At 48.1% G+C, this 25,476-nt stretch overlaps 1 protein-coding gene across 2 annotated transcripts in view; it reads left to right on the top strand.

Annotated features, from left to right (window-relative positions):
• The window catches only part of PBX1 (PBX homeobox 1), a 129,080-nt gene that overhangs the window by 92,181 nt on the left and 11,423 nt on the right, over positions 1–25,476 (top strand). Inside the window, exons 3-7 of one of the 2 annotated variants that reach the window (XM_064427597.1) lie at positions 9,231–9,475; positions 12,909–13,099; positions 14,112–14,247; positions 17,249–17,408; positions 24,611–24,723. In XM_064427597.1, coding sequence (XP_064283667.1) covers positions 9,231–9,475; positions 12,909–13,099; positions 14,112–14,247; positions 17,249–17,408; positions 24,611–24,723 — 845 coding nt within the window. The remainder of the gene's footprint in view (positions 1–9,230; positions 9,476–12,908; positions 13,100–14,111; positions 14,248–17,248; positions 17,409–24,610; positions 24,724–25,476) is intronic. The other variant, XM_064427598.1, reaches the window with a different exon arrangement.

Raw genomic sequence — 25,476 nt, 5'->3', positions numbered from 1 at the left:
GATTGATTGTGATTCAGGGCTGTGACTGGAGCCTGCTAATCCTGCCCTGCTTAGGAAAGGGAAAACTGCTCTGTGAGATCAGGGTGTGGGATTGCTCCAGCCAGCCTCAGCATCCCCAGCATCAGGTCCTCAGCCCACGAGCCTGGCCTGGGATTTGTGAGGTGCTCAGTGGCGTGGGGATCTGTGCATGGCCAAAATTATCCATGCTTTTCCAAGGACAGAGTGTGCCAGTGAGACAGCGTTGAGCCCCTGAGCCCAGAGTTAGGCTCTGGGGTGATGGGTTATTGCACTGGGGGAAGCAGATGTGCTAATTAGGTGGAGTTGTGAGGGTTTCTGCTTTGTGGGACATGGCAGAGGCAGGCTTGAAGCTGCTGTGGTTTGTCCACTGGTGGGGTGTCAGGCTCTGGTTGCCTTGTCTTTAATGTGTGGAAGCACTTCCAGCCTGCTTTCTGCTGAGAAAGGCTCTGCTCAGCCATCTGTGTGTGGAGCAGAAGGTGCTACCTGTCCCCAAATACCAGCTTTGAAAATTCCAGCTGGGGAGTCTTGCTGCCCAAGGCCACCACCCTGCAGCAAAGCATCCACAAGGAAACGTGGATTGTGGCATCAGGACTGCAAGGAGAAAACCAGAAAATACCTAAATTTGAACCACAGTCAACCATATCAGTAACTGTGTGTGTGGGGCTGGTGTCAGACATTTCCATGCCAGGCTCAGTCACTGGCCATGGGCTAAACTGGTCTGCAGGAGGAGGGTACAGGGAAGGACTGGAAAGATGAACTCATCTGTGTTCATTCAGCTTCCCCACAGAGTCACATTTCACTGAGAATCTGGTTTTCAGTAATCACAGCAACATTTTGCTTTATTTTTTCAGCTATTTTAGATCATTGTCCACTTTGTGGAGGGGGGGGGTGGAATATTTTTTCCACAGAATGTGTTAGTAATAATTTTCCAGATCTTTTGATCATTTTGTTGCCAGATCCTCTCTCACTGTGGCAGCTCATTTGGCATTTGGGATGAGGTTAGGAGAAAACTGGTGCAGACTCTTTGCCAGCACTGTGAAATAAGTGTCTCTCTTCTGCAGCTTCCATGGCACATCCAAGCTGCACCCTCCTGAAGTGATGGAGAGCTGCTGCTGGGAGCTGAGAAACTTTTTGGCATGTGATAAATTCCCTTCTCCCGTTTCCTCCACCCCAAAGTTAAGGTCTGAGGGAAATGCAGCAAATGCAGCCTTTTTTTTTTTAATTATGTTGGATTCAGCAAATAATGTGGACGTTTCCAGCCCAGAAAGATGGGAAGTTACTATTTTTCAAAGTTACGTTTTTAAAGCAGTTTAATTGGTTTGAAATTGACCCAAATTTTTGTTTAAACAAGAAAGAGAGAGGGGGGAAATTGATAAAATGAAGTAGGAGGAGATTTCATTTTTGATTCAGGAAGCATTTTTGATTGATCTGAATTTGAGCTGTGATGCAAGTTTCCAAACTGGTGGTGGGTAGGAGGGATGTGGGGGAAGTGCTGCTGCCCTGAGCATCTGATGCTTCTGTTTTTGGCCATGGCTGAGTCTCCACTTGGGCTGGTTGGCCATGGCTGGAGCTGACCTCTAGGACTGCATGGACCATTACTCTGAGCTGATGTGACTTGCTCCTGACTCTGTGGGAGTATCTTAGCACAGTTTTATGGACTGCAGGAACATTTCTCCACCTTTAAGAGCATCTCTGCTTTGTTTCCAAAGAGCCCTGAAGCACACTCCTGTCTTGGGTAAAGAGGTGGGTTTACAATGATCCAGGGTGACTTTGCACTGCTTATGGATACAAGCCTCTCTCTTGATTTGGGATTTTTGGTTTATTTTATGGCTTTACGCAGTGGAAATTGGTGGCAGAAATGGTCCATTGGTTTCACAGAGTTCCTCCTTTTGCTGGGAAATAAATAAAATAAGTAGATGCACAAAAAGCTGTTTTGCCAGCTGAATTTTTCCATGCCTCATCTCACGGCAGCCTGTTTTGGAAAATTTGAGCAAAAATCTGTTCATCCATTTGTAAGTTTTGGAAAGGTTGAAGTGAGGAGGGGAACTTTAATGTCAATTGTAAGAAAAAAACATGAGCTTCTCTTAATTCCTGCTCCCTGGAAGGGCGTGTGTCTGTGTATTTAGAAATTCCAGCTTCTATTTATGTTTGAAATAGGTAATTGCATTTTGACCTTGATTTTCTCAGTGGCTTTACATAAACATGGTGAATATATTCAACCAAGGTTTAAAACTCCTGTGATTATTTGACACTGAAGTGCTCCACCTTTGTTACAGACTGTGATTCACATTGAAGGTGGACACTGTGTGCTTTGCCAAGAAAGGATTTCTCTTGTGTCCCATGGACCTTTGACCTGGCAGGGTGAAGACTCAGTAACCTCCACAAAGCTCTGGGAGTTCATTTCTTCTGAGCATTGGATATTAAAGTCAACTTTGTGTTTAAAGAGAGCACTGTGAGGGTGGTGAGGCCCTGGCACAGGTTGGACAGGGCTTGGAACAACCTGAAGTAGTAGAAGATGTCCCTCCCTGTAGCAGGGGGTTGGAATGAGATGATCTTTAAGATCTTTTCCAACCTAAACTGTTCCAGGATTCCCTGATAGGATCCAAGACTCTGGATTTTCCTTGCTCTGGGGGATTTGCTGTTTCAGAAGAAAGTAGGCTGCAAGTACACTTGGATAGGAGAAAAACCCAAAAGTTTAGGTAGGTGCATGGAGTCTCTGCACAGAGAAAATTTGGGAAGAACAACTCAAGCCTATGGCATCAAGGATCAGCCAAGGAAGCAAACCCCAGTTCTGCTCACTTGGTTGTGACTACACACAGGGAAGATGCAGTCCCTGAACGTGTAATTGTCCTCAAATATGAGGCAGGTGAGAGTATTCTTGTCCCAAGTTCAGTCTTCTGATCCTCAGCCTTCACAAATGTAGTCTCAGGCTCGAGGGAGTGTTGAGATAGGCTTAAAGTAAGGTGATTAGTTACTGCTTTTGTTAGGAGAGGCATTTGCTGGCATCACAGCTGTCCTTGTGTTTGCTGGCTTTTGTTTAGACGTGGAGCTGTAAAAAAATATGTTTTAAAAAAACATTTTCCAGTGAGCTTGTGTGAGTCCTGAAGCTGGGTTTCCCCAAGCAAATGTTGCTGATCCTAAATCCCAAAAAGCTGGAAGAGAGCTGATCTCCCAGGTACGTTTCAAAGCCAGGCTGTTTGCTGAATGAATGTGTGCAGGAGTTTTGGGGCTCCCAGGGAGAAACTGCCACGTCCTTTTGTCTGTACCACCCTCAGGGGCAGCCACTGTTCCAGGAAAGGATTTGGGCTACACCTTGGTGTCTGGGTTGGGTGTTGCTGGGGCAGATGAGTGCCTTGGTGCAAGGGGGGCAGGCATCTCACCCTCTTGAGGCCGTGTGAGAGGACAGAGAGCATCCAGAAATGCTCCACCAGCAGTGGACATCCCTGGTTTCCCCTGAGAAAGTGACACCTAAGGCCCCCTCACAACCTGACAAGAGGAATTGTCCATCTTCCTCTCCCAAAACTCCACTGTTGGGTGGGTTGTTCCCGCCTCCCAGTACATCTTAGGCACAGTGGAGGCAGGAAAAGAAAACCCTTCTGAAAATCACAACGTAATTACTCCCATCTGCTCCAGCACTGCTTCCCATTTCTGCCTGCCAGGATGCTTGTCTCCGATGCTAAGTAGCACATTATTTTCGATAAGTTGCAATCATTTACTTGAAATCTCCTTCTCCTTTAAAATGTCCCCCTGGAAAGGCAATTCAGCAAGTTGAGAATGGGCAGAAAGAACCAGGATAAAACCCATCCAGCAGCAGCCGAGCTGGGGCTCATTAAAACCACCCAGCGGGTTCCTTTGTAGGGAGGGTTTGTGTAAGTGCCCAGCCACAGATCCAGCCCTTGGCTGGTGGTGTCAGCAAATGGGGCTGCAGAGGAACTGCCAGCTCGTGTCGTCAGAATTCACACAGAATTTACAGAATGACCAGGTTGGAAGAGACTTCCAAGATCATCGAGTCCATCCCAGCCCCAGCACCTCAACTAAACCCTGGCCCCCAGTGCCACATCCAGGCTTTGTTAAACACACCCAGGGGTGGTGACTCCACCACCTCCCCAGGCAGAACTTTATCACTCTTTCTGTAAAAAACTTTTTCTTAATATCCAACCTGTATTTCCCTTGGAGCAGCTTGAGGCTGTGTGCTCTGGTTCTGTCAGTGCTGCCTGGAGGAAGAGCCCAGCCCCAGCTGAGCACAGGCACCTTTCAGGAGCTGTAGAGAGTGATGAGGTCAGAGGGAATCTTAACCAGGCAGTCACAGAAATTCTGCAAGACCGTGCTTTTGACTGCTGAAGTCTATTGGCTCTAGGGGAGTGATTCCTTCACCGTCACAACCTGGGTTGGCATCATGTCTCACCACCACTGTATGGAGTCTGGCCCTGCTTCCCACATCTCCTCAGCTTGAAGACACTGACCACCGGGATAAATTGCCCTTTCTAGAAGAAAGATGGAGCTGGAAGGCCCTTTGCTGTTGTCACTGCTAAGCCACAGTCTCCTGCTTAGCTTCTGCCATCACTCCCAGCATGTTTGATTGCCTTTGTGATGTTCTGCTTCTCTTGCCTGCACACCTCTAATTTGGAGGGGTTGGAAGGGGTGGAGAGGAAAGAGTTGCTAAGTGGAAGTGTTTTGGCGTGGTCTTGGAGAAAAGAGATGACTGTGCTCAGCTCCTGTGCTTTTCAGATTCCTCTGGAAAAATGCTCCAGAAAAATGGAATAAATAAGGTAGGGGATGGTGGCATGGATACCAGAAGAGTGGTGCCCTCCTTTGTGGGTTTCTTAGGTGTCTTCACAGGCCCAGGCCATCCCCAGAGTGGTGTCTATTCCAAAGGTGTCTGGCAAGTGCTCTTTCTCCTGCCCTGGCTGTGCCTCAGCTTGCATGACCTGAGGGGACACCAGGCACAGATGTGGGGACATGTGGGGTGCTGGCTGCTCATCTCACATGAGCATGGAGCTAGCAGCTTTGCAGGTGCTCCTTGGAGATCTTGTGGGAAGCACCTTGGAGCATCTGGAAGCTTTGGTGGCTCAAGGCACCTTCCATCCTGTGTCACTGAATCACAGGGCAGGCACGGAGCCAAGGAGCTGCTTTTGGCTTTGTCTTCTCACCTGCTTCTCTGAGGTCAATCCTGCCACCACTTCCTGTGTCCTGCACTGCAGCCACACCACAGAGCCAGCCCAGGGATGTCCTCTGAACCCTTGGCTGTGATCCCTTCCTCGAGAGGGGAGAAGGAGCAAGTGTGGGAGCTGGGAGCCATTTTCCAGCTGCTGGAATGGGTCTCTGTGACCCTGGTGGTGACCATGCATGGACTGCAGGCTGGTGGCTCCATGGTCCCCAGGTGCTCCTGCTGCTGCCACCAGGGATGGTGACCCTGTGACAGCCACGTTCCAGCTGAGGGGACAGGGCACATGCCTTGGGTTTGCTTTTAAAACACACCCATATACCTATACGTATACGTATACGTATACGTATACATATACATATACATATACATATACATATGTATATATAAAAAGCACATATATCTATGTGTATATATACATATAGATCTTTTAAAAATTTTTTGTTGTTGTTGTGTGTATATATTTACATCTAAAAAGGCATTTTGATCAGCAGGGGACCTGGGTGAGGGCTGAGCACCATCTAGTGGCAAGCACCACAGCTCCAGAGGCTGCCAAGCCAGCAGGAAATCAGCCAAGGACAGAAAGTCTTGCAGGAATTCTCCTCCCCCCCGGCTGCCAATCGCTGTATTTCTTTTTGTTATTCCTTTTTTCCCTTCTTTCTTTAATCAGGAGCAGGAAATGGGGGTCCTGAGGATGCCTGGGTGCCTACATGCCTGGAGCGCCTTGGACCACTGAGGACCATTCTGCTTCATTTATTCTGTTTTAATTTTGTGGGGGAGCAGGGTTCTTTTGCCACCAGCTGCCTGGGCACTGCAGATTGGGTGCTGCCAAACCCATCCCAAACTCCTCATCCCATCACAGAGAGGATGGGAGATTCCAAGGAGCCCAACATCCCAGGCATCCTGGCAGGAGGTGTGTCAGAGCTGGGTCCAGCACTGGGAAGATAAAAAAGGAGCTTTTAAATAATCATTTTGTCTTCTCCTCGGCTGAGCACAGCCTTTCAGGGATAAATAAGCAGCATCAGTCCTGCTCAGACACATTGGCCTTTCCATTTATTTACTCCCTGGCTTTATTGTGAGTGAGCAGCCAAGCCCAGGCTGGGTTCAGGTCTCTGCTGTGGGGGACACATCCCCTCCACTGGGTGCTGGTGGCACAGGAATAAAGCTCCCAGGAACACGCAGCACTTTTCATCACGAAGCAGCTCTCTAAACATAAACTAATTAATCACTCGTGCCTACCTGTCAGGTCAATGATTCCTGAGATTTTTAATCTAAAAATATTTCCCTTTTGAAATCCAGATGCGCCTGTTTTGGCAACTCCGCTTTTGATTTGTTTATTTGAGGTGTTTTTTAATATTTTTTTTATTTTTAACCTGTGTTGCTTTCCTTTTGTATTTGGGCTTTTGATGTGCTTTAATAGACTGATTTTTTATTTTTTTTTGTCCTGGAAGAATAAGAATTTATTCACTTTATTTTCATGACAAGTCTCTCTCCCTGCTGCATCCTGTCAACTTTCCTCTTCTCTTTTTAAGGGATTTGGCTACTTTTGCCTCATATTTCAGTTTATGGACCATAGACCCCGAACCATTTTCTTGATGAAATCTGTCCTCTCCCCTAGGATCTATTTATCATGGCTGGGTGCCATGGGAAGCCTCCCGTGGTGGGGGGAGATGCTGGTCCTGTCTCCTGAGGGCTCAGCTTCAAATTTGGCACTCTGCCCTCATTCCTCCATGTAGAAATTATCCTCCCTAGCGTGGAATTATTTATTTTTAGTTCCCGTTTTACTGTTCTTGGGTTTTTTTTCTGCCCACCTTCCTACCTTTGTTGACAGTGCATATTTTAATCACAAAAAAATGCCAATAAATGCATGAATGAGTAACTGATCCAAATGTATGAATAAAATAAAATTAAACGAATGAATGAAATGTCCTGAAAATAGTAATTTCAGTAGGCTTTGAGGCTTTTTAGAAAAGCTCTTTTTAGTCTTAACCAAACCTCTCAACAGGGTCTTTTTACTTCAATTTTATACTGATAATAGCTGTATCTTTAACTTATTGCAGAGTAGGAAGACCATACCCCGTGGTTGCTGGGGTTTTTTAGCTGCTGTGATTTTATTTCTTGTTGCTAACAGATCTTCCCCTACTTTTTTATTTTAAATGACAGGAATAATCACTTGCTCTTGTTTGTGCCGTGGATTGGGAGGGGGTCAGATTCATCTCAGTTGTCAGCAGGCATGGCTTTATCAAAATCCACACAGCATTTCCCAGCTCTGGATGTGCACAGAGTGTGTGCTCATGGGGTGTGTGTGCTCAGAGCCCCCGTGCCAGATGAGATGGGGAAACATTATTGTTTTCCCTTAGGAAATGCCTTTTTTAATTCGTTCATCAAGGATTTCTTTTATTTATGTCATTTCTTATGCAGCTCTGTGTGTGTACATGTGGAAGTCTCACGTTATCATTCCGTGTTTGAACACAGACCTTGGAGGGGAGCACGGGGGGAGCACATAGGGCACCTCCATTTTTCAGACATTGGACATCCCAAGCTGTTGGCTTGTTTTTCCAGGAAAGCCCTCACAGGATAACTTTTACTTGGAGCAGTAATTTAGGCAGGGAGCACAAAGATGGGAGGAAGATTCTTTTTTTGAAAAATCACTTTGGGAGGATTAATTCATCATTGCTCCTTTTCTCAGCATCAGTGGAATGACTGGATTCTTAAAGAAAAGGCATTTTTCCAGGAATAAAATTTATTTCATACATGTTCTTTACATGTTCCCAATGCATGGCTAAAAGCATGGACTTCAAGCCCTCTCCACAGTCTGTATTTCAGGATGTGGAAACCAAGGCACAGCTGCCCCGGGCTCTGTGAGTCTTTCTCTGCCATCTGGGGTTGATGGAAATGACATATTGGGTGACATGAGGGGACCCTTGAGCGAGATGGAACCAGGGCTAGAGACTTCCCTTCCAACTTCCCATCTCATGCTTGAGTCTGGATATGGTCCCTATCTCTTCTGGCAGCAAGCATGGGTACATTTATTGGTTTTTTTGGTTGCTGTTGCTAGGAGTTCTGCCACTTGTTTGAGCAGAAAGTGTGGCTTTGTGGGCTAGCTCTGTGGTGAGCTCACTGCCAGGTCTGCCCTACATCTGTCCTGCGGGAAGGAGGGGAAGGAGCAGGGAGAGGAGCAGGGAGCTGGAGTGCCAAGCAGTGACGAGTGAAGCCAAGCTTGGTGCTGAGTACTTGCAGCATCAGGATGCCTGTTGGGGAACCTGTTGGGGAACCTGTTGGGAAGGGACAAAACCCCTGCTGACGGGTGTTGGGAAGGATGAAAGTTTGACAAGAAAGTCTCACAGATACGTATGCTTAGCAGAAAGATTTTTGAATGAGAAGCTGAGGAAGGAATAGAGATGGAAGCAAGTTTTGATATAGAAGAAAAGAATTGCTGAGCCAGTCTTACTGGCTAACCAGGGAGGCAAAGGGTATGTTAGTTAGAAGGGGTTTTTATGACTTAGAACAAAGCATGAACCCACCTCAAACAAGAAGGTGTTTTTACCAAGCAGAAAGATAGCACAGGCAAACAAGCCAACAAATGTTGCAAGTAGAAAAAAGGTCTCAGAATTTTCCACTGCAAGAAAACTGAAAAACAACTTCTAGCTTAAACTGTAATATACTAACATTTAGTGATTGGAGAATACTAACATGAATATGGTAATTGTAGTAGTTATGATAGGCTATAGATAAAAGTTAAGGTATAGATTTGTTCTACTGTATTAAGATGCTCAGCAAAGAAAAGTATATAATGCATTTGCAACCTAAACTAAGGGTCTCCAGGCCTGCCTGCAGCTGCAGCTGACAGCTGTGGGCACAGGCTCTGTCGCCCACGACCCTGGACTGCTCTGACATCTTGCATGTAATAAACTGCATTTGGAAGAGCTGCCTGGAGTCCCACACCTCTCATTACGGCTCTTACAGACAGGGTCAGTCCAACTTGGGACGAGCTTCCCCGAATTAAAACCCAGGTGTGACTCTCCTCTCCCCATTGTGTCTCCTGCAGTGCTGAGCATCCGGGGGGCGCAGGAGGAGGAGCCCACGGACCCGCAGCTGATGAGGTTAGACAACATGCTGCTGGCAGAGGGGGTGGCGGGCCCCGAGAAAGGAGGGGGCTCGGCCGCCGCTGCCGCCGCCGCCGCCGCGTCCGGAGGAGCCGGCTCCGACAACTCGGTGGAGCACTCGGACTACAGAGCCAAGCTGTCCCAGATCAGGCAGATCTACCACACGGAGCTGGAGAAGTACGAGCAGGTAACAGGCTCCTTCGTGCTGGTGGGAGCAGAGCGTGGATCCGCACAGCCTGGATCGCTGCTGACAGCTGTTGTTAGGAGTGTATGGGATCTGGGTGCTGGAGTGAGAACATGCTTTTGTAGGGTTGGGTTTTTATGCTGGGATGTGGTGTGAGGGGTATGGGTATCGATGCAGGGCGACCCCAGTGTGGGGAATAATGTGCTCTGACTCCATGATTCAGAAAGCTAAACAATTGCTTTATTAATCTGTACTGTATTACGCTAATACTATACTATATTACATACTAAAGAGATGCTATACCATACTAAAGAGATACTGAAGAAAAACCCGTGACTGTCTGCAGGCAGCCACGACACAGTTTTGACCCAATCGGCCAAGGAATAAAAACAGCTTTCACCAGTGTCCAGTTAACAAATCACTTTGGGCAAACAATCTCCATAACACATTCCACGTGTGCCAAACAACAGGAGTAGTGAATAGAGAAAGAATTGTTTTCTCTTCTCTGAGGGTCCCACTGCCTTCCCCAGGAAAAATCCTTGGGAAGTTGTGCCTGCTGCTCTCTGTGAAGGGAGCTGTGGCCACAGTATGGGTTGCCCCTTGGATTTTCACTTTTCACTCCTCCCCTGATACCTTACCCAAAACTGGCCCTATGAAGGAAAAGGCCTCTCTGATATGCTGGCCTCAATGACGACAACTGTCCAAGCAGGACTTGAATCAGAATCTTCCTTGAATGTATTTTCTCCTTGAAAAGCTCTCTTTCCAGGGAAAAAAAATATCTTTTTTCTAGTAATAAATTACTCTTAAAAAAGAAAAACTACTTGGGTTATGAACACAGCTATTGGTAACACTGACAATTTCATGAAGAGCTTTGCAGGTCAGTGCTCAAAACCAATTGCTTTCAAGTGCTTCCAGATGTTTTGCAGACCTCTCTTGGCCGCTGTGCACCTTGCCCTTGTGGTTTCTACCCCAAGGTTATGGTTCAGGGATATGAACAAGAAGGCTCCCACTTTTTGGGTGCAGAACAAGCTCCACTGCCAGGGCCTAAGTGGGCTTTCAGATCTCTGGTTTAGATGCAGTGCAAGCCTCCAGTTTACCTGGCTGGCTAACAGGATGTGTGGTGGGGCTGGGGGATGTCTCATCCCCATGGCCACGCTGGCCAGGCTGAGGGAAGGGTCAGACTGGAGTCAGGCTGGCCAGGCAGGGCTCTGGTAATGGGGCAGCCAAGCACAGTCGTGCCATGAGAGGCATTTTGGCAGAGCCTGAGGGCTGGCTGGAAGGATGACCTTTGGTGGCTCTCCTCAGCCCTTGCTGTCACTCCCTTGAGGCACAGGGAGGAGCCTCAGCCATCCCACACGGGTGGGAGTGGAGAGCACCTCAGGGATCATCTTTGGGTAGAGAGACCTCGTGGCCTCTGCTGCCCAAGTCCAAGGAGAGGCCCTTGGCACAGACAGGGACAGGCTTCAGGGAAGGACCTCCTGCTTCTTCCTCCCCTTGGGCAGGAGTTCTGTTTGTTTGATGTTCTGATTCTGTTTTTGCTTTGCTTTTGCTCCTCAAAGAGACACCCAGGCGAGAGAAGCCTTTAGCCAGGTCCAGAGGGTGGGATGGGCCACATCTTTCCTTCTCACAACCCACTAACAGGGTTTTGGGTAGGATGGGCCACATCTTTCCTTCTCACAACTCACTGACAGGGTTTGGTTTTGCCACTGAGTGGCTTTGCAAGTGGCTCTGCTGGTCCACCATCTCTGGTAGCATCTCTGGTACCATGACCCACAGTCCAGGGCTCAGGGTTTTTCCACCTCCTTGCCACTCTGTCCAGTCCAGCTGTTGGGAGCTCAGCCCCTGGCTTCTCAGTCTGGCTGCTGCTGGGTCAGCACAGCAATCAGTGGTGATTCTGCCTTTAATGTTCTTTATTTCGTGCCAAGAGGAGATGATCTGAAAGTGCTGGGGTGTCTGGGAGCAGTGAGATGCCCAGCTGAGAGCTCTGATAGCCAGCACTCCTCCTGGGAGATGGGAGTCAGCAGCTGGAGCTGGCCTTGGGGATGTCTCCTTGTTGGGTCTGAGCCGTGGTGGGAATTCAGTTTGGAATGGTGGGCTAAGACAAGCAAGTCAAGCCCATCACCAGTCCACTAATCCAGTGTTTCTTTCCCCTGCCAGCCCCGTTTTCCCCATCATGGCATGGGAGCTGCAGTCCCCAGAGCAGCCACCCACATCCCAGGAGCACCTAAGGCTTCTCCAGCCATCACTGTCCACTGGTTTTTGGGGCTTGGTTCTGGGAATCAGAGGATCCCATCATGCCAGTGAGGTGCTCGTGGGGATGAGGGAAGAGGGAAGTGAAGTGGCCTTGATCTGGCCTCAAAATCCCCCCTTGTCCCCTGGCTCCTCTCTCTGTCCTGTCCTCAGGGCACAGCATGGGGACAGCAGGAGCAGGCAGACAGTGCTGTGCCAGCAGCAGACTAATTGGGATTGTTACCTGCTTGCCCTTACTTGTCAGGGCTCCTGCCTCACTCAGGCTTTAATTATTATCCTTATTTACTCCTTACCTGATGTGCCAAGAGCATGGAGCAGGGCCCTGTCTCCCTGGAAGCTGCTCCTGTGAAACACAAGGGGCTCTGCAGGACTCATGGTGGGGCTGCAGGAGGAGGGGCAGTGGGTCAGAAGGTTCATGGTCCTCCTCAGATAAATCCATAGCTCCTCCAGTCACCGCCAGGAAAACAGTGGCTGGGACTTGTTCATGCTTTTCATGAATGCTAGGGCTTCATCTGCCCCAGCTCCATCCATGATCTCCCTGAGAGTAAAGAAATGGGCTCCTGTCTTTCCCTGCATGTTTGTTGGGAGTCTCTCACACCCTGAGCTTGGCAGAGCAGGGAACTTTCTCTCTCCCTGATGCCTTTTTCAAGCTTAATTACACACAAAGCTAAAAGGATAAAATATTTACTGAAGGGCCTTCAGGTACATGAAGGGCAGGTGAAGCCTCACCGAGGGGCAACACCCAAATTGGACCATATCATGAGTTTTTCAGACACGTAAAAGTTTGGTCTATTTGCATATCAGGAGTTCATTCTCCAATTCCAGCTTCAGGTAATGAAGTCAGACACCTGCAGTTTGCTACCCTCCCAATTCACTTTTGTTTATCCTTTTTGGGGCCTGAGGCAGAGAGGCTGTCCTTGAGTTTCAGGCCTAGAGGAATTGTTCCGTCTGACCAAAACGTGAAGAGAGTTAACTAACACTCTATATGAAAAAAATACAAAATATATGAAAACTACAAAAGCTAAAATCCTAAGGCATCATCCCCTGAGCACCAGCGCTGAGCCTGCTCTGGAAAGCCCCTGCCATCGAGGCCAGCACTCCCATCTCCCCCAGTAGCCACGCTGCCTTGACACCACCGAATGACCTTCCCATCCTGGGGTTTCTTTTGCTTTTCCTGCCATGCCAGGCGTGCAACGAGTTCACCACGCACGTGATGAACCTGCTGCGCGAGCAGAGCCGGACCCGGCCCATCTCGCCCAAGGAGATCGAGCGGATGGTGAGCATCATCCACCGCAAGTTCAGCTCCATCCAGATGCAGCTGAAGCAGAGCACGTGCGAAGCCGTCATGATCCTGCGCTCGCGGTTCCTGGACGCACGGTGAGCCCGCAGCCCTCCAAACCTTTCTGCAGTGTGGGAGGTCTGGGAGGTTCCTTGGGCGGGTTTGGTTCTGGAGTAAAAGAGGGCACAGCTGAAGGGCTGTGTCTGCAGCCAGAGGGGTTTTTTGCCTGCTTTTTGCCAGGGTTTAGTTGAGGTGTTAGGGGTGGGTTGGACTCGATCTTGAAGGTCTCTTCCAACCCAGTCATTCTGGGAATTCTATATCCCTTAGTGGTCTGTGGCTCAGCAGGGGAAGGGACTGCAATGCAAAACATCCATCAGTGAGGCTCCCAGCTGTACCTTGAGAATTGCACACCCTGTTTTGCTGTGGCAGAAGGAAATCCTGTGGCACATTGCAACAAGCCTCTGTGGTGAAAATGTGCACTTCAGTTAGGGATGAAAGTTTATCCTCCAGGCCATCCTGTCCCCCCTAGAATCCCAGTCTTTTCCCACTGTTTTTGTTGTCCCAGATTTTCAAATTGCTGTAAAATTATTTCATTTCCCAAGCTGGTTAGGTGCAGACTGCAGCTTGGGCTGTAGCTTGCTATGGGGAGGAGAGGCAGCTACACCACAGGTACAAGGAGAGAGATGGCAGACAGGTAATAATGCTTAGGTGTGAATGGAACAGACTTCCCCAAGGATATATCCAGCCCTGCTTCCTCAGCACAGAGCTTTGCAGAGTAGCACTGTCTTTGGTCACCACAGCCAGGTGTCAGGAGTCACCTTCCCAGGTGGAGGAGCTGGATGCCAGTTTTCAGACTCTGCTGTGAGCTGGAGGATACAGTGATGAATTTGAGATGGAGACTTGCTTGCTTTGAAAGGTGCTGAGAGAGCAGCCACCAGCAAGGGGCAGATCAGAAACTTCCTGGCCTGAGTCTTGCACTCCATGCAAGCAGAGGGGGGAAGGAGGAAAGTGAGAAACTCAAGAGTATCAAAAATGGCATTATATTTTTGTATCCCTGGTCCTCATTCCCTTTCCTTTTCCTTCTGTTTCCCATTCTTTCTTCACGTGAAGGCGGAAGAGACGAAACTTCAACAAGCAAGCCACGGAAATCCTGAATGAGTATTTCTATTCCCATCTCAGCAACCCTTATCCCAGTGAGGAAGCCAAAGAAGAGCTAGCCAAGAAATGTGGCATCACAGTCTCACAGGTAAGACAGCTCAAAGCCTGGACCTGTGGGAAACCTCAGCATGGGGAAGGGTATTCCAGACCTCAGACCAGTCAGCCACATCCAGTGCTGAGCATTTAATTATTAAATCTGTTTAGTGCAGGTTAGTGAGAGTGGGTGGGAGTGCAGATGGTGCTTGCAGATTGAAGCTGTGGATGGAAAAGGGAAGTCTGAGGGTGGATTTAGGAGGTATGAGGGCTCCATGGAGCTGTGTGTGCAGCCAAGGTGTTGACAACACTGAAATGATGTGGCAGCACCCAGAGGGGCAGAGTCTCCTCAAGGAATTAGTGCTGGCCTGGCCTGAAAGAGGAGCTTGTTTGATCTGAAAGTCCTTTCTTCAAGGGATTAAAAGCAGTAGGAAGAGTTGTGCAGGTTTTGCTTAATAAGATAGAATGGACAAGTCCAGGTGGGCAGGACCTGGGTGCACCAGTTACAGTTTGTGCTCATGAGGGTGGAATTTCTCAGGGTCCTTCTCTCAGTCATTACCCTTGTGCTGCAGAACATGACATCTCCCTGACTTGCACACCCCTCAGAACATGGGGGTTAGCAACGACAAAATGAATTATTTCCATATGTTCAAGGAAGCCACAAAGTTCCTGGAGCCTGTAGCTTTGACCTGGGAGCTGCTGTGATTTGTGACGAGTGCAGCCAGCCCTTGAAACATTCAGCCATACATTGCTGAGGCCTGCCCTTCTTTATTTCCTCTCTTTTTGGAGCAGGCTGTGTGATTGAGAGCCAGTCTTTGTGGCCTGTGGTAGGCTTGTCCTCATGTGAGCTGAGCAGCCCCTCTAGGCTCCCATGGCATTCCCTGCCTTGGGCTGCTTCCCAGCCCCAGGCACGTGCCTGCTCGTCACTTGAGTAAACTGCAGACAGCAGCAGCATCTGGTGTCCTTGTGGGAGCGTGTCTGCCTTCAGCAGGAGCAGCAGCATCCAGGGGAAGGTGTCATCACCGTGCTGAGTGCCTGCTGAGTGACTCCAGTTGCTTCCTGGGCTGGAAGACCCAAACGTTGCTTCTTCCCAGAGTTACCAACAGGAGACAGCACATATTGGCTTAAGTAAAGCTCCAGCTGTCTCAGTGCTTCCCCTCTCACTTCTAATTCGTCTGTTCACACTTACAACTTCTCCTTTGCAAAGACAAAATGCCCAGGAGAAGGGCTGCACTTAGGAGGTGGTTTAGTGTGGTGTATCAAGGCTGCTTTGTGCCTGTCTCCAGGATCTGCCTCCCTTCTTCATCCAAATCAGGCAGAAACAAACACACCTCCAGGTCTGGTTTTGCTGAGGCTCAGTGGGAACACAGGTCCCATGAATGTGTGGACATCCTGAGCAGAGTTGATCTGAACTGGGAGTCTGATCAGATTAGGCAGGTGCTTCACAGATTTTAAAATGCAGATAGGTTGTGGTGGCTGGGTATTCCAGCCTCCTGCCCCATGGTGCTCAGAGTTCACCCAGGATGGGAAGCCAGAAGAGCAGTCATGAGGAGATGTCCATGTGGAAAGATCATGAAGGAGCACATTGTCATTAGTGAGAAAGCTGCACCAAGAGGTGGAATGGAGCTCCTTGCCAACAGCACCAGCTCCTGGTGGTGCCATCAAAATGTTTCTCCCAGATCTGGGCTGGGTGCTGATCTGAGTCTCTGCAGGTTATTTCTCTTTCCTGCTCTGCAGGGTTGGACACCTGTAGCTCAGTAGCCATTAAATTGGTGGATGGAGCCACTTCTGTGTGGAAGCTGCTGGAGGCTCTAATAAGCACTGCAGATAGAAAGCAGCCCAGGAATAAAAGCTTACGGGTTTCAGTTATCAACACAAGCCCAAGCTTTCCTTAAGATAAGGAAGAAATCATGGGCTTCAAAGGATGAACATCCATTATTGTGTTCTGTGTCTTTGGCTGTTGTTCACTTTATTTGGAAGAGGGAGCACTGATGTACTTGCTCACCAGCAAGCAAAGGGAGATTGTCCTTGGAATCTTACTGAAGGGGTTGGTCTTGCTAGCTCAAGATTGCAGCTCCAAGCAGTCCTAGGAGTGCTGGAACTTTTCTGGAGAGCTGCAGCATCCTCCTCATTTGCCCATTCCCTTCATCCTGATAAGCTCTCTCAAACAGAGTCAGTAGTGGCTGGAAGTTGTCTTCTGCCTAGAGACCTGCACATAGGAAGACATTACCCTGATTCCTGTGTTCAGTGCTGATGAAGGAGAAGCTGAGAGCTGCTTCTCAAGCTGTGGGGTTGAATCTTTCCCATGTCTTCTGTGAAATAGTTCAGTGTGAGATAGTGCCCACGAGTGAACAGGAATATCATCAGTTTGTCTCTGGGCAAACAGTAGAAACATCTTCCACCCTTTCTCAAAGCACACACTTCTTTCCTGGGACCAAAGTTAGGTTTTAGGACAAGTCCTGTGCCTCCTCTCCATCCTTCCCCTGAAGTTCCTGGTTCATGCAGTGGCTCATGCTAAACCTTGCAAAGCCAAGCTCAGTTGGACAAGGAGCATCCACTTCTGGCTTTGTGCCCTGATTCCCTCAGATGGACCAAAAGAGAGCTTTGCTGATACTGAGGCAATTCTGTGTGTCAGCCAGGCCCCAGTCAATTCTCTGATCACTCAGGGCATCTGTCCCATCAAAAGGGATACTGCAGAGGAGGCAAATAAAAATGACACACACCTGTTCTCAAATTGTGCAACTTTGGTGTCATTTGACTTTGTCGTGTTTTTCTGAATCCATCTTAAGGTTTTTGTGGGATGGGTCTATGGGTTCCTGTGGAATATCCCACCTGTAGCAGAACCAGCTGCACCCACACAAACCCAGTGCTCCCAAGGGGCTCCCATCACCTTTCCTGGGCTTGGTGTGGCACACACGGGTGAAAGGTGCTAGGAAAACTGAGGGGGGAGAAGAATCTGCACTGCTTAACCTGAACTAATCCACCTTCCTCACCCAGGTGCACGTGGCAGAGCTGAAACCTTAACTTGTCCTTGTCTCCTCTTGAACTCGCTCTAGGTATCAAACTGGTTTGGAAATAAGAGAATCCGGTACAAGAAGAACATAGGTAAATTTCAAGAGGAAGCCAATATTTATGCTGCCAAAACAGCTGTCACGGCTACCAACGTGTCAGCCCATGGAAGCCAGGCTAACTCACCCTCAACTCCCAATTCAGCTGGTTAGTTTTTATTTATCTTTTATTTTGGGTTGTCAGTGTTCGGTTTTTTGTCCGTTCTCCCCTCTCCCTCTAGTCTCTCTCTTGTTTTCTCCTTTTGGTCATTTCAGCTTTTATTCTCTGGGTCTGGTTTGCTCATTTTTGTGGTCTTAAAAAAAAAAGAAAGGGAAGTGGGTTTGGTGGGTTTTTGAGGGGGTGAGTGACTTTATTTTCTTTGCTTTTTTCCTACCTATTTTCTCCTTTTTATCCCTTTTCCCCTTCCCTGTTCTGTTTTTTGTTGGAAAAAAAGGATGTGATCATACCTTGTGACTGGTGGTGCTGTGGTGGGGGTTATATGCATGGATGGTAAACACAAAACCAGAAGAGTGGTCCACAAACCATGGCTGGGATTGCTTGCACTTTGTGGGGGAGAAAAAAAACAAGTAATAGAAAAGTTATTGTGTAATGATTTTATTTCACTGGGGCTGAGAGCATGAGTGATCCTAATGGACAAACCCCAGCATTTCTGAGATGTCCTGGCTCATGCCATTTTGGGGGTTGTTTTGGGTAAATTTTTATCCTTTGATTTTCTTTCCGTTGTGGTTATCTCTCTGATTGCTTACATGACAGTGTCTGGATCACCTGCAAGAGTGTGCTCTGTGTGAATTTTATTTTCCCTTTGTGTCAGTGCAATCCAGAGAAATTCATGGGTCGTTCCCTTCCCTTTCCCCTCTTCCTTCCCATTTGCTGTGGTTTCCATGTGTTTGTTTTGAGAATCAAAGGCACAGAGCACTTTGCCCAGATTTCAACTCCTCTGCTAGAGAACAATGCTCAGTTCATGCTTGGTGCCTGCTGCAAGGTTGGCCAACCCAAAAACGATCAGGGGATGCGGATCCAAGAGCAATGGAAAATTGGGATTTGTTTACAAGGAGAGGGGGAAAAAAAAATAACTTCATGGGTGCCATACACTTTGTAATCCATGCAAATATCTGTGTGCCTGTTTTCTTTTTAGGGGTGGGAGGGAAAGTGGGAATGTGCCACCCTTGAGCCTTTGAGCTGAGTGTTTGCTCATGATGCCCTTCCCTGGGGATGTGATGCTTGGTGTTATCAGAGAGGCAGGAAGGGAGCAAAGAGGATGGTGGGCAGCAGGATGTCACACAGGCCATGCAGATGCTGGCTGCCATCAGGACGTGCTTCTGTAGTGAGCACAACCCTGCTTCTGTAGGTATCAGAGGAATGACACTCCAGAAACACCCCTGGCTCTGGAGGATTTGAGAGCCAGGGGTCAAACAAAGGGAGGAAGCAGTGACATGGGTCTCTGGCCAGGACAGTCTCTCCCACCTCTTCTTCACTCAGGTGTGTCTGCTCTGGCTCAGGTGCTCTGAGGGCTTAGATGGATGCAGCAGAGCTCTGCAGAGACAGTTTGCTGGAGTTTTGTTTGATTCTTTTTGGTTTGGGGATTTTTGTTCCCCTCCCGTTCTCTCAGCTGATGAAGATTTAACTGCATTTTCAAAAGTGTCATTCTTTCCAAAGAGCTCACACAAAACACTTGCTCAGGTGGGCTTTCCTGGTGTTAACACCCCCTGTAGAAGAGACTGGAGGGAATTCTGCTGGAGAGGGCAGAATTGTGTGTGTGGAGGGAGAGGCCTGCTGCCTGTGATGCTGTCCTGCAGCCCACATCAGTCTGGACCAAAGAGATGCAGCTTTCCTTCTTTTCCTCTTTCTTCAGCTGGAGTCAGATCCAAAGGTCTGGAATAGCAAGGGAACAGTTTCAGATTGCCTGAGTGGGTTAGGATCTGGGCTGCACAGAGGAGAATAAGCATTTCCTCAGTGCCTGACCTGTTAAATAGTGCTCCAGAGCAGGGCTGTTTCCTCGCCTTCCCCACGGGCAGTAACGCGGTTGTTTCAGAGATAAATTGGCCAGTGCCCTGCAGTAAACAGCTGAGATAATCCCTGGATAACACTGCACTTTCAAGAAAGGACAAACAGTCCTGTTATTAACAGGGAAAACTTGAGCTCCTGGGTCCTCTTTGTGGCTCACTTGTCTGCAGTCTGGAGTCATTGACCTCTTTCCGCGTTCCTGAAGTGTCAGCGGTGCTAAAGCAGTGCGAGGGGAGCTTGCAGGCCACAGAGATCCTTCTTCTGCTTAGAAATAAAGTGTTCCTCACCTGGCCCAGGTCCCACACCCTGCCTGTAATGCTGCAACAGTGGCAGAGCAGCAGGGAAGCCCCTGTTGCTCTTGGTCAGCTTGCAGAGGTGATGGGTTTGGGTGTCCTTGTCGATCCTCTCCTGAGAAGACAGCTGGAATTGTGTGGGATTTTTATCTCTGACAGTTGAGATCTTCCCAGCTGAACTACACAGATGTAACAGCTCAGTCGAGCATCCCTGCATGGTCACATTTTGGGACAAAGATGTGTCCTGAGGACATCAAGTGGTCTCCCCTGCTTCAGTTGTCCTGTAGGTCCTAGCAGCAAGAAGCAAACCTGCACATGCAAGGTCTCAAATACCTGTCTGAGAAAGATTGGGACGATTGTGTCCAGGACCATGAGCCATCAGATGTGCTGAATTCTCCAGGGAGGATCATGGAAGCCGAGGAATAGGTGAAGAGCTAAGATGGCCAGTGCTTCTCCTTTTACACCATGGATTTCTTTCTGTTCCCAGATCATTGGCTGAGACTTTGGTGAGGAAGTAGCCTGAGCAAAGATAGGACTTTCTGGGAATGTGTAGGACTTGTTGGTTTAAATACATTATAGAGCATGTGGAAAGAAAGTAAGCAGAGGGAGGTCATGAGAAAGAGGTGACCAGCAGTGCAGTCCCTGGAGGGCTGTGATGTTGGAAGAGGAGGTGGAACTGGATGCAGTGGGACCTGGGACAGGAGCTAAATTCATTTCTGCTGTGGCCACGCAGGCCCATCTGTTCTCTCATTGATGCCCGTGTTACTGGAGATTGGTGAATGGCTACAGTCAGTCAAAGAGATTGGCCACACATTGACAAGGGCAAGGATTGCATCTGTCTGGCCATCTGGCAGGTTGAGAGCAGGGTCCCCCATCCTCAGTCACCCAGGCCTGAATGTCAAACACCTTTTCATCCGGAGTACGCGCGGTTGGGCTTTATCGGCCAGATGTTCAAATAAGCTGAGAAGTCTGGCTCATTTGGGCTAACAACTCCCCATCCTCACTTTGATTTCCTGGACAACCTCAGCACAAAAACCACATGGCAAATGAAAGCTGTTTTATGTGGGCAGAGCCTTTTGCCAGCTAGAGTCCTCGAGGGCCACGCACAGGTGATGGCATCCAGTGAAATCTTGAATGCAGAATAGAATTGTCCTAAGCTGTTTTTTTTTTACCTGCCCATCTTTTTGTTTTGTCAAAATTTTCTTGTGAAGCTGCTGCCTGGAAACTTCATCAGGAATAGGTGTCTTCTCTGCCTTCCTCCATTTGTGTCCAGAACACACCACTGGAGAGGACTATGCTTCAGCAGAGACTGTTCTGGTCATGCCTTCACTGTCCTCAATGTTTGGCAAGTGAAAAAGAACAAATGTCCTGCTGGATCATCCCTGGATTTTGGACCTGCACTGTGGCTTTGTCCAGCTAAGGAGTTACACAGTCCATCACCACATTCTTCCCTCATTTTTGGCCACAGTAGAGACACCACAAAAGTCACAGGAGGCATAAATCTTGTGTTCTCAATGCATGTGTGTCATTGCTGTTGACTTCAGCTAGGAATCTTGTAGACATGACCAAAGTCACTTCAGAGGTTCAGCTGGATCTCTCTTGTTGGTGGTAGGTGGAATGAGGCAGCAGATGAGGATGGCTTGATTTCAGCTCCAGTGAACACCATTACCCTGTTTGTTTATTCATGGTACCATTTGAATTGTCAAGATACTTTAGAGAAAACTAGAGGTCCTGGAGAACTGGAGGTGGAAGTTGAGACAGTCAGAACACAGAAGACATCAGAGAAGTTGGAGAAGAAGCTCTCTGAAGAGCTGTAAAAGTGGTGTAAGAAATACCAGCGGTCAAGTTTGTGAAGATTTTTGAAATGGAGGCAAAATTGAGGTGGGCTTTACTCATCAGAGGTGTTAGATGTGGAAGAAATCTCTTAGAAGGCATTGTTTGGATTTAGGCTTCCACCCAGAGCAAGACTTGACTGCCAGAGTTTGCTCACACATTTCCAGCACTCTTTCTAAAGCTGGTGCTGATAGAAACTCAACACCAAGAATAGTGGGGATGAGTCTTGGTGTTAAAAAGATGTCTGGATGCTGAAGATTAAACACTCTCCCACACTGCTGCAACCATGGCTTTTCTGATAGGTTTTTTTATCTACCCACAAAAATTCCAGGGACTTCCACACCAACATCAGAGTGCTTTCCTCCGGGGCTCACGGGCTCAAAGATGAGCTTCTCTCATTCACAACCTCTCAATTCCTGAGGAATTCCAGACCAAATTACAACCACCCATTCAGGAAAAGAGCCTTTCAGAGAGACAGGTTAGATTTACAATGAGGCCTCCTCATGAAGGACTTGACTTGTATTCCTGGATCTTATCTCTCTGGAGGATATCCGAGTCTAAATTTTCAGGGCTCTTCCCAGTGCTGCCCCCTCTCCCAGCTAGGTCCCCTCTTAGCTGGGTCTCAGACTTTGGGGCACTGTGATTTTGGGCATGGTGGGTGCACAGACAGTGAGTGCTGAAGCAGCAGCGTGGCAGTGCAGAGGGCTCTGCAATTACAGCTCTGATCCAAATGCATCCATACGTGCAGGGCCATTGGTATGCGCATATTTATCTCTGCATCCACATCAGCAGCAAGACATATTTACCGTTTAGATATGCACATATATTGTAAAAACACCCCTTGCCAATAGCAGTGTATATCTTGTAAGTGACATTTCCAGCGCTCCTCATGATTTCCAAGACACCGTCGCTCTTCAGAACTAGAGTTTGTGGCTGTTTGTTTATTTTTATTTCCTCCCTCCCAGTCTCAATTTTATGGCCGGGTTTGTTAAGTTTCAATAAAATATCAGTTAAGTTTATGGCATTTTTATTTGTTATTGTTGTTGTAATTTTCTTTTGGTAGGGGAAGGTGGGATGAAATGTTGCTCTGCTGGGGGCAGAGTGATAGCAGTGCCATGCCAGGTGCTTAGGGATTCCAGAATCCTCTCTCCAGCTCTGCCACTGATTATTTGTGTGATCACAAAGATTTCTGCTCACCTCAAAAGAGGAGGGAAATATTCTCTGCTTCTTGTAAGGGGTAGCTGCAGAGTCTTTTGCTTCTCGGCCACTGTGGGAGCACAAAGCTGCATTACTGCCCTGCGCTTTTATTAAGGTGGTCGAGACAATCACTCAGAAAACGGGACCAGAAGTATCTTTGTGTGTGTGAATCGTGCCTATCTTCATGCTTAAAGTTGAGCACTGTCAGGGTGGGCTGGCCCCAGTCTGCCAGCTCATTTCTCTAGGTTTTTGCCTTCAAAATAGCAAGTAACCTGAGAGGTCGGGAAGTGACAGGAGCCCTTTGCCAGCTGAGCAGAGGAGGTGATGGTTACAGCTGCCTCCTGACCAGTCCCGGGTATTTTACGCAGCGCTGTGGGATTGCTCTCTGGAACAGGCTGGGCAGGTTGACAGTGAGCACAGACAATGAGCTATTCCTGGCTTCACAGAGCACCAGTGGGAGGGTCCTGATCCAAGACTCAGTGTGCTCAAGATGAGTCTTTTGACTGTCTTGGGTGTTGTATCTAGCAGTGATGTTTGTGCTCTCCTTGGATTCTGAGAACTGCCAGCCCCTGACAAAAGAGCTGGTCACTAAGAGAGCAGCAGAGAATGTAGTGAACATGAAGTCTCCAGCACAGACCTCCCACCTGCTCCCTGACCTCTGTCAGAGGTGGCTTCCTTCAGAGGAGCCTTCCTGGTCCACCTCCAGGGTGCAGCTGGGATCTGTCTGTCCCTGTTTCTTCCCTGTCCAGAAAAGGGAGGGGGATTGCCAAGCATTTCTCAGAGCCATAGTTGGGCAATTCCACCAGGACTGTGGTTGCCAGTCTTCCAAGCTGGAAATGGCAGTGTAGATGATGAGAGTATATTTGGGACTGGAGCTGAAAGCATAGCTGACCTGGGCCCCTGAAGTCTCTCCTTTCCAAGGCTAACGTCATGTATAACTAAACCTTGCACGTTGAGCTGTCTCACACTTAACGCGCTGATCTGCACGATAAATTCTGAAGTAATCCCATAAAACCTTTTTATTTATTTTTAACCCCCTTGCTGCCTTCCCTGCCTTACAGTTACATGATGGGTTTGTTTCTTCTGTTAAGTGGTTGAGGAGGTGCTCAGATATCTCTCAAAGCTGGAGGCATAAAACTTTTGTTTTTGCAGAGGCGGGATTTATATTTTCTTTTCATTTGTGATGTTTTTTCTCCTGATCCCACCCAGTTGTCTTCACTGTTACAATTTTTTAGTGTAACACCGACGACTGGTGCATGCAGTGGGGAATTTGCTTACAAAGCTTGTTCCTCTGGGGCAGCTGGCCCAGGAGGGCTGTGACACCCTTGTGTTCTCTCACGGGCCATCACAATGAAAAACTTTTGCCAGCGTGATGGGCACTGGGAGTCTAACCCAGGTGCCTTCATATTTTTGTGAGCCTTTGCTCCTGGTGCTCTGCAGTTCCCACCAGTGATGGGTTCCTGGAAGGCAAGTCCCACGTGGCTCAGCCAAAGCTCCAGCCGTGGGGCTGGATGGGCTCTGGGTGTCTCACCCTGCAGGGAGCAGTACGGGCTAGAATTACCCACCCTGAGCTTCTCAGCATGGGCTTGGTTCACCTGCTGCAAAGGCTTCTGCTCTTGATAATACAGGGCTTGTCTGGGTAATTCTGGTCTCCAGTGCGGTCTGCTGGGTGGACACCCCCAACAACTGAGGTCTTTCAGAGCTATTTGAAGGATTCTGATGCTGTCTGAGTCCTCCAGGCTGTGTTTTGTTTATCTCAGTCAAAAGCATGAAGAATCCTTCCTCCAGCTGAGGAGCTGTTGAAGAATGTTCTTGGCATTGAGCTGTAACAACATGTGGCTTTGAATAACCTCAAGAGTGCATCCTTTTTTTTTTGCTTGCTCTGTTCTTCATTCTACTAACCTGACTGTGTGTTTTTGTTTTTGTGGTTGCTTTGCATGTTGTTCCTTCCTCTTGGCTGAGAGTCATGGGGTGGATCTTTTTCCTTTCTGTGATTCAGGTGCCTCACTCTTTCCTTTCCAGGTTCTTCCAGTTCTTTTAACATGTCAAACTCTGGAGATTTGTTCATGAGCGTGCAGTCTCTCAATGGGGATTCTTACCAAGGGGCCCAGGTTGGAGCCAACGTGCAGTCACAGGTAGGGACCCATCCGATGTACTGCCAGTGAATGCATTAGTGTTGGAGGAGCCTTTGATTGTATTGGCACTTCTCCCTCCCGTCTGAAAAGAGCAAATCTCAACCAGCACAAATCAACCAACCAACACTTTAAAAAAAAGGCAAACCAAACCAAAAAACCAACCAACCAACCAAAAAAAAAAAAAAGGCAACAGGAACAACCACCAAAAGAAAAAACAAAAAAAACCAAACCAAAAAACAATCCAAAAGAAACCAAAACCAAACACCCAACCAAACCAACAACCATGGTCTTGAGGAGACTTGCCCACACTTTGTGAATGCATTTGGCTCTGGCTTGATAGTCGTACTAGGAGGAGAGAAGGTGTAGAAGAGTAGGCACAAAACCAAACAAAAGCAGCTCAGGTTTAGGTTCTGCTTGCTTTATTCGTCCAAGGGAATGGGCCAGATGTTTGGACTGGTGTCTCGTTTTCCAAGACTTCCACTTACTCCTTTGATGCCAAACTAGGTGTCTGCTGAAAGGCAATAAATGTTCAAATATGTAGATAATTTTTTAAATTTATTTTTTTATAATTAAAAGCCACCCTTGACCATTTCCCCACCTCCCCAAAGCACAAGCACTCACACCACCCCTGTACATACCAGGAGGAGAGAGCAAGGGAGCTTTGAGCAGCAGTGCTGAAACATCAACCCATTCTTGGGGCAAAAAGAAAGAATTTAAAATAGCCAGGATCTCATTCAGATCCCGCACCTCCCT

Source organism: Passer domesticus, chromosome 7, assembly GCF_036417665.1.
Source record: "Passer domesticus isolate bPasDom1 chromosome 7, bPasDom1.hap1, whole genome shotgun sequence".
In the NCBI taxonomy this organism is placed as follows: domain Eukaryota; kingdom Metazoa; phylum Chordata; class Aves; order Passeriformes; family Passeridae; genus Passer; species Passer domesticus.
This window is presented reverse-complemented; position numbering and strand designations above follow the sequence as displayed.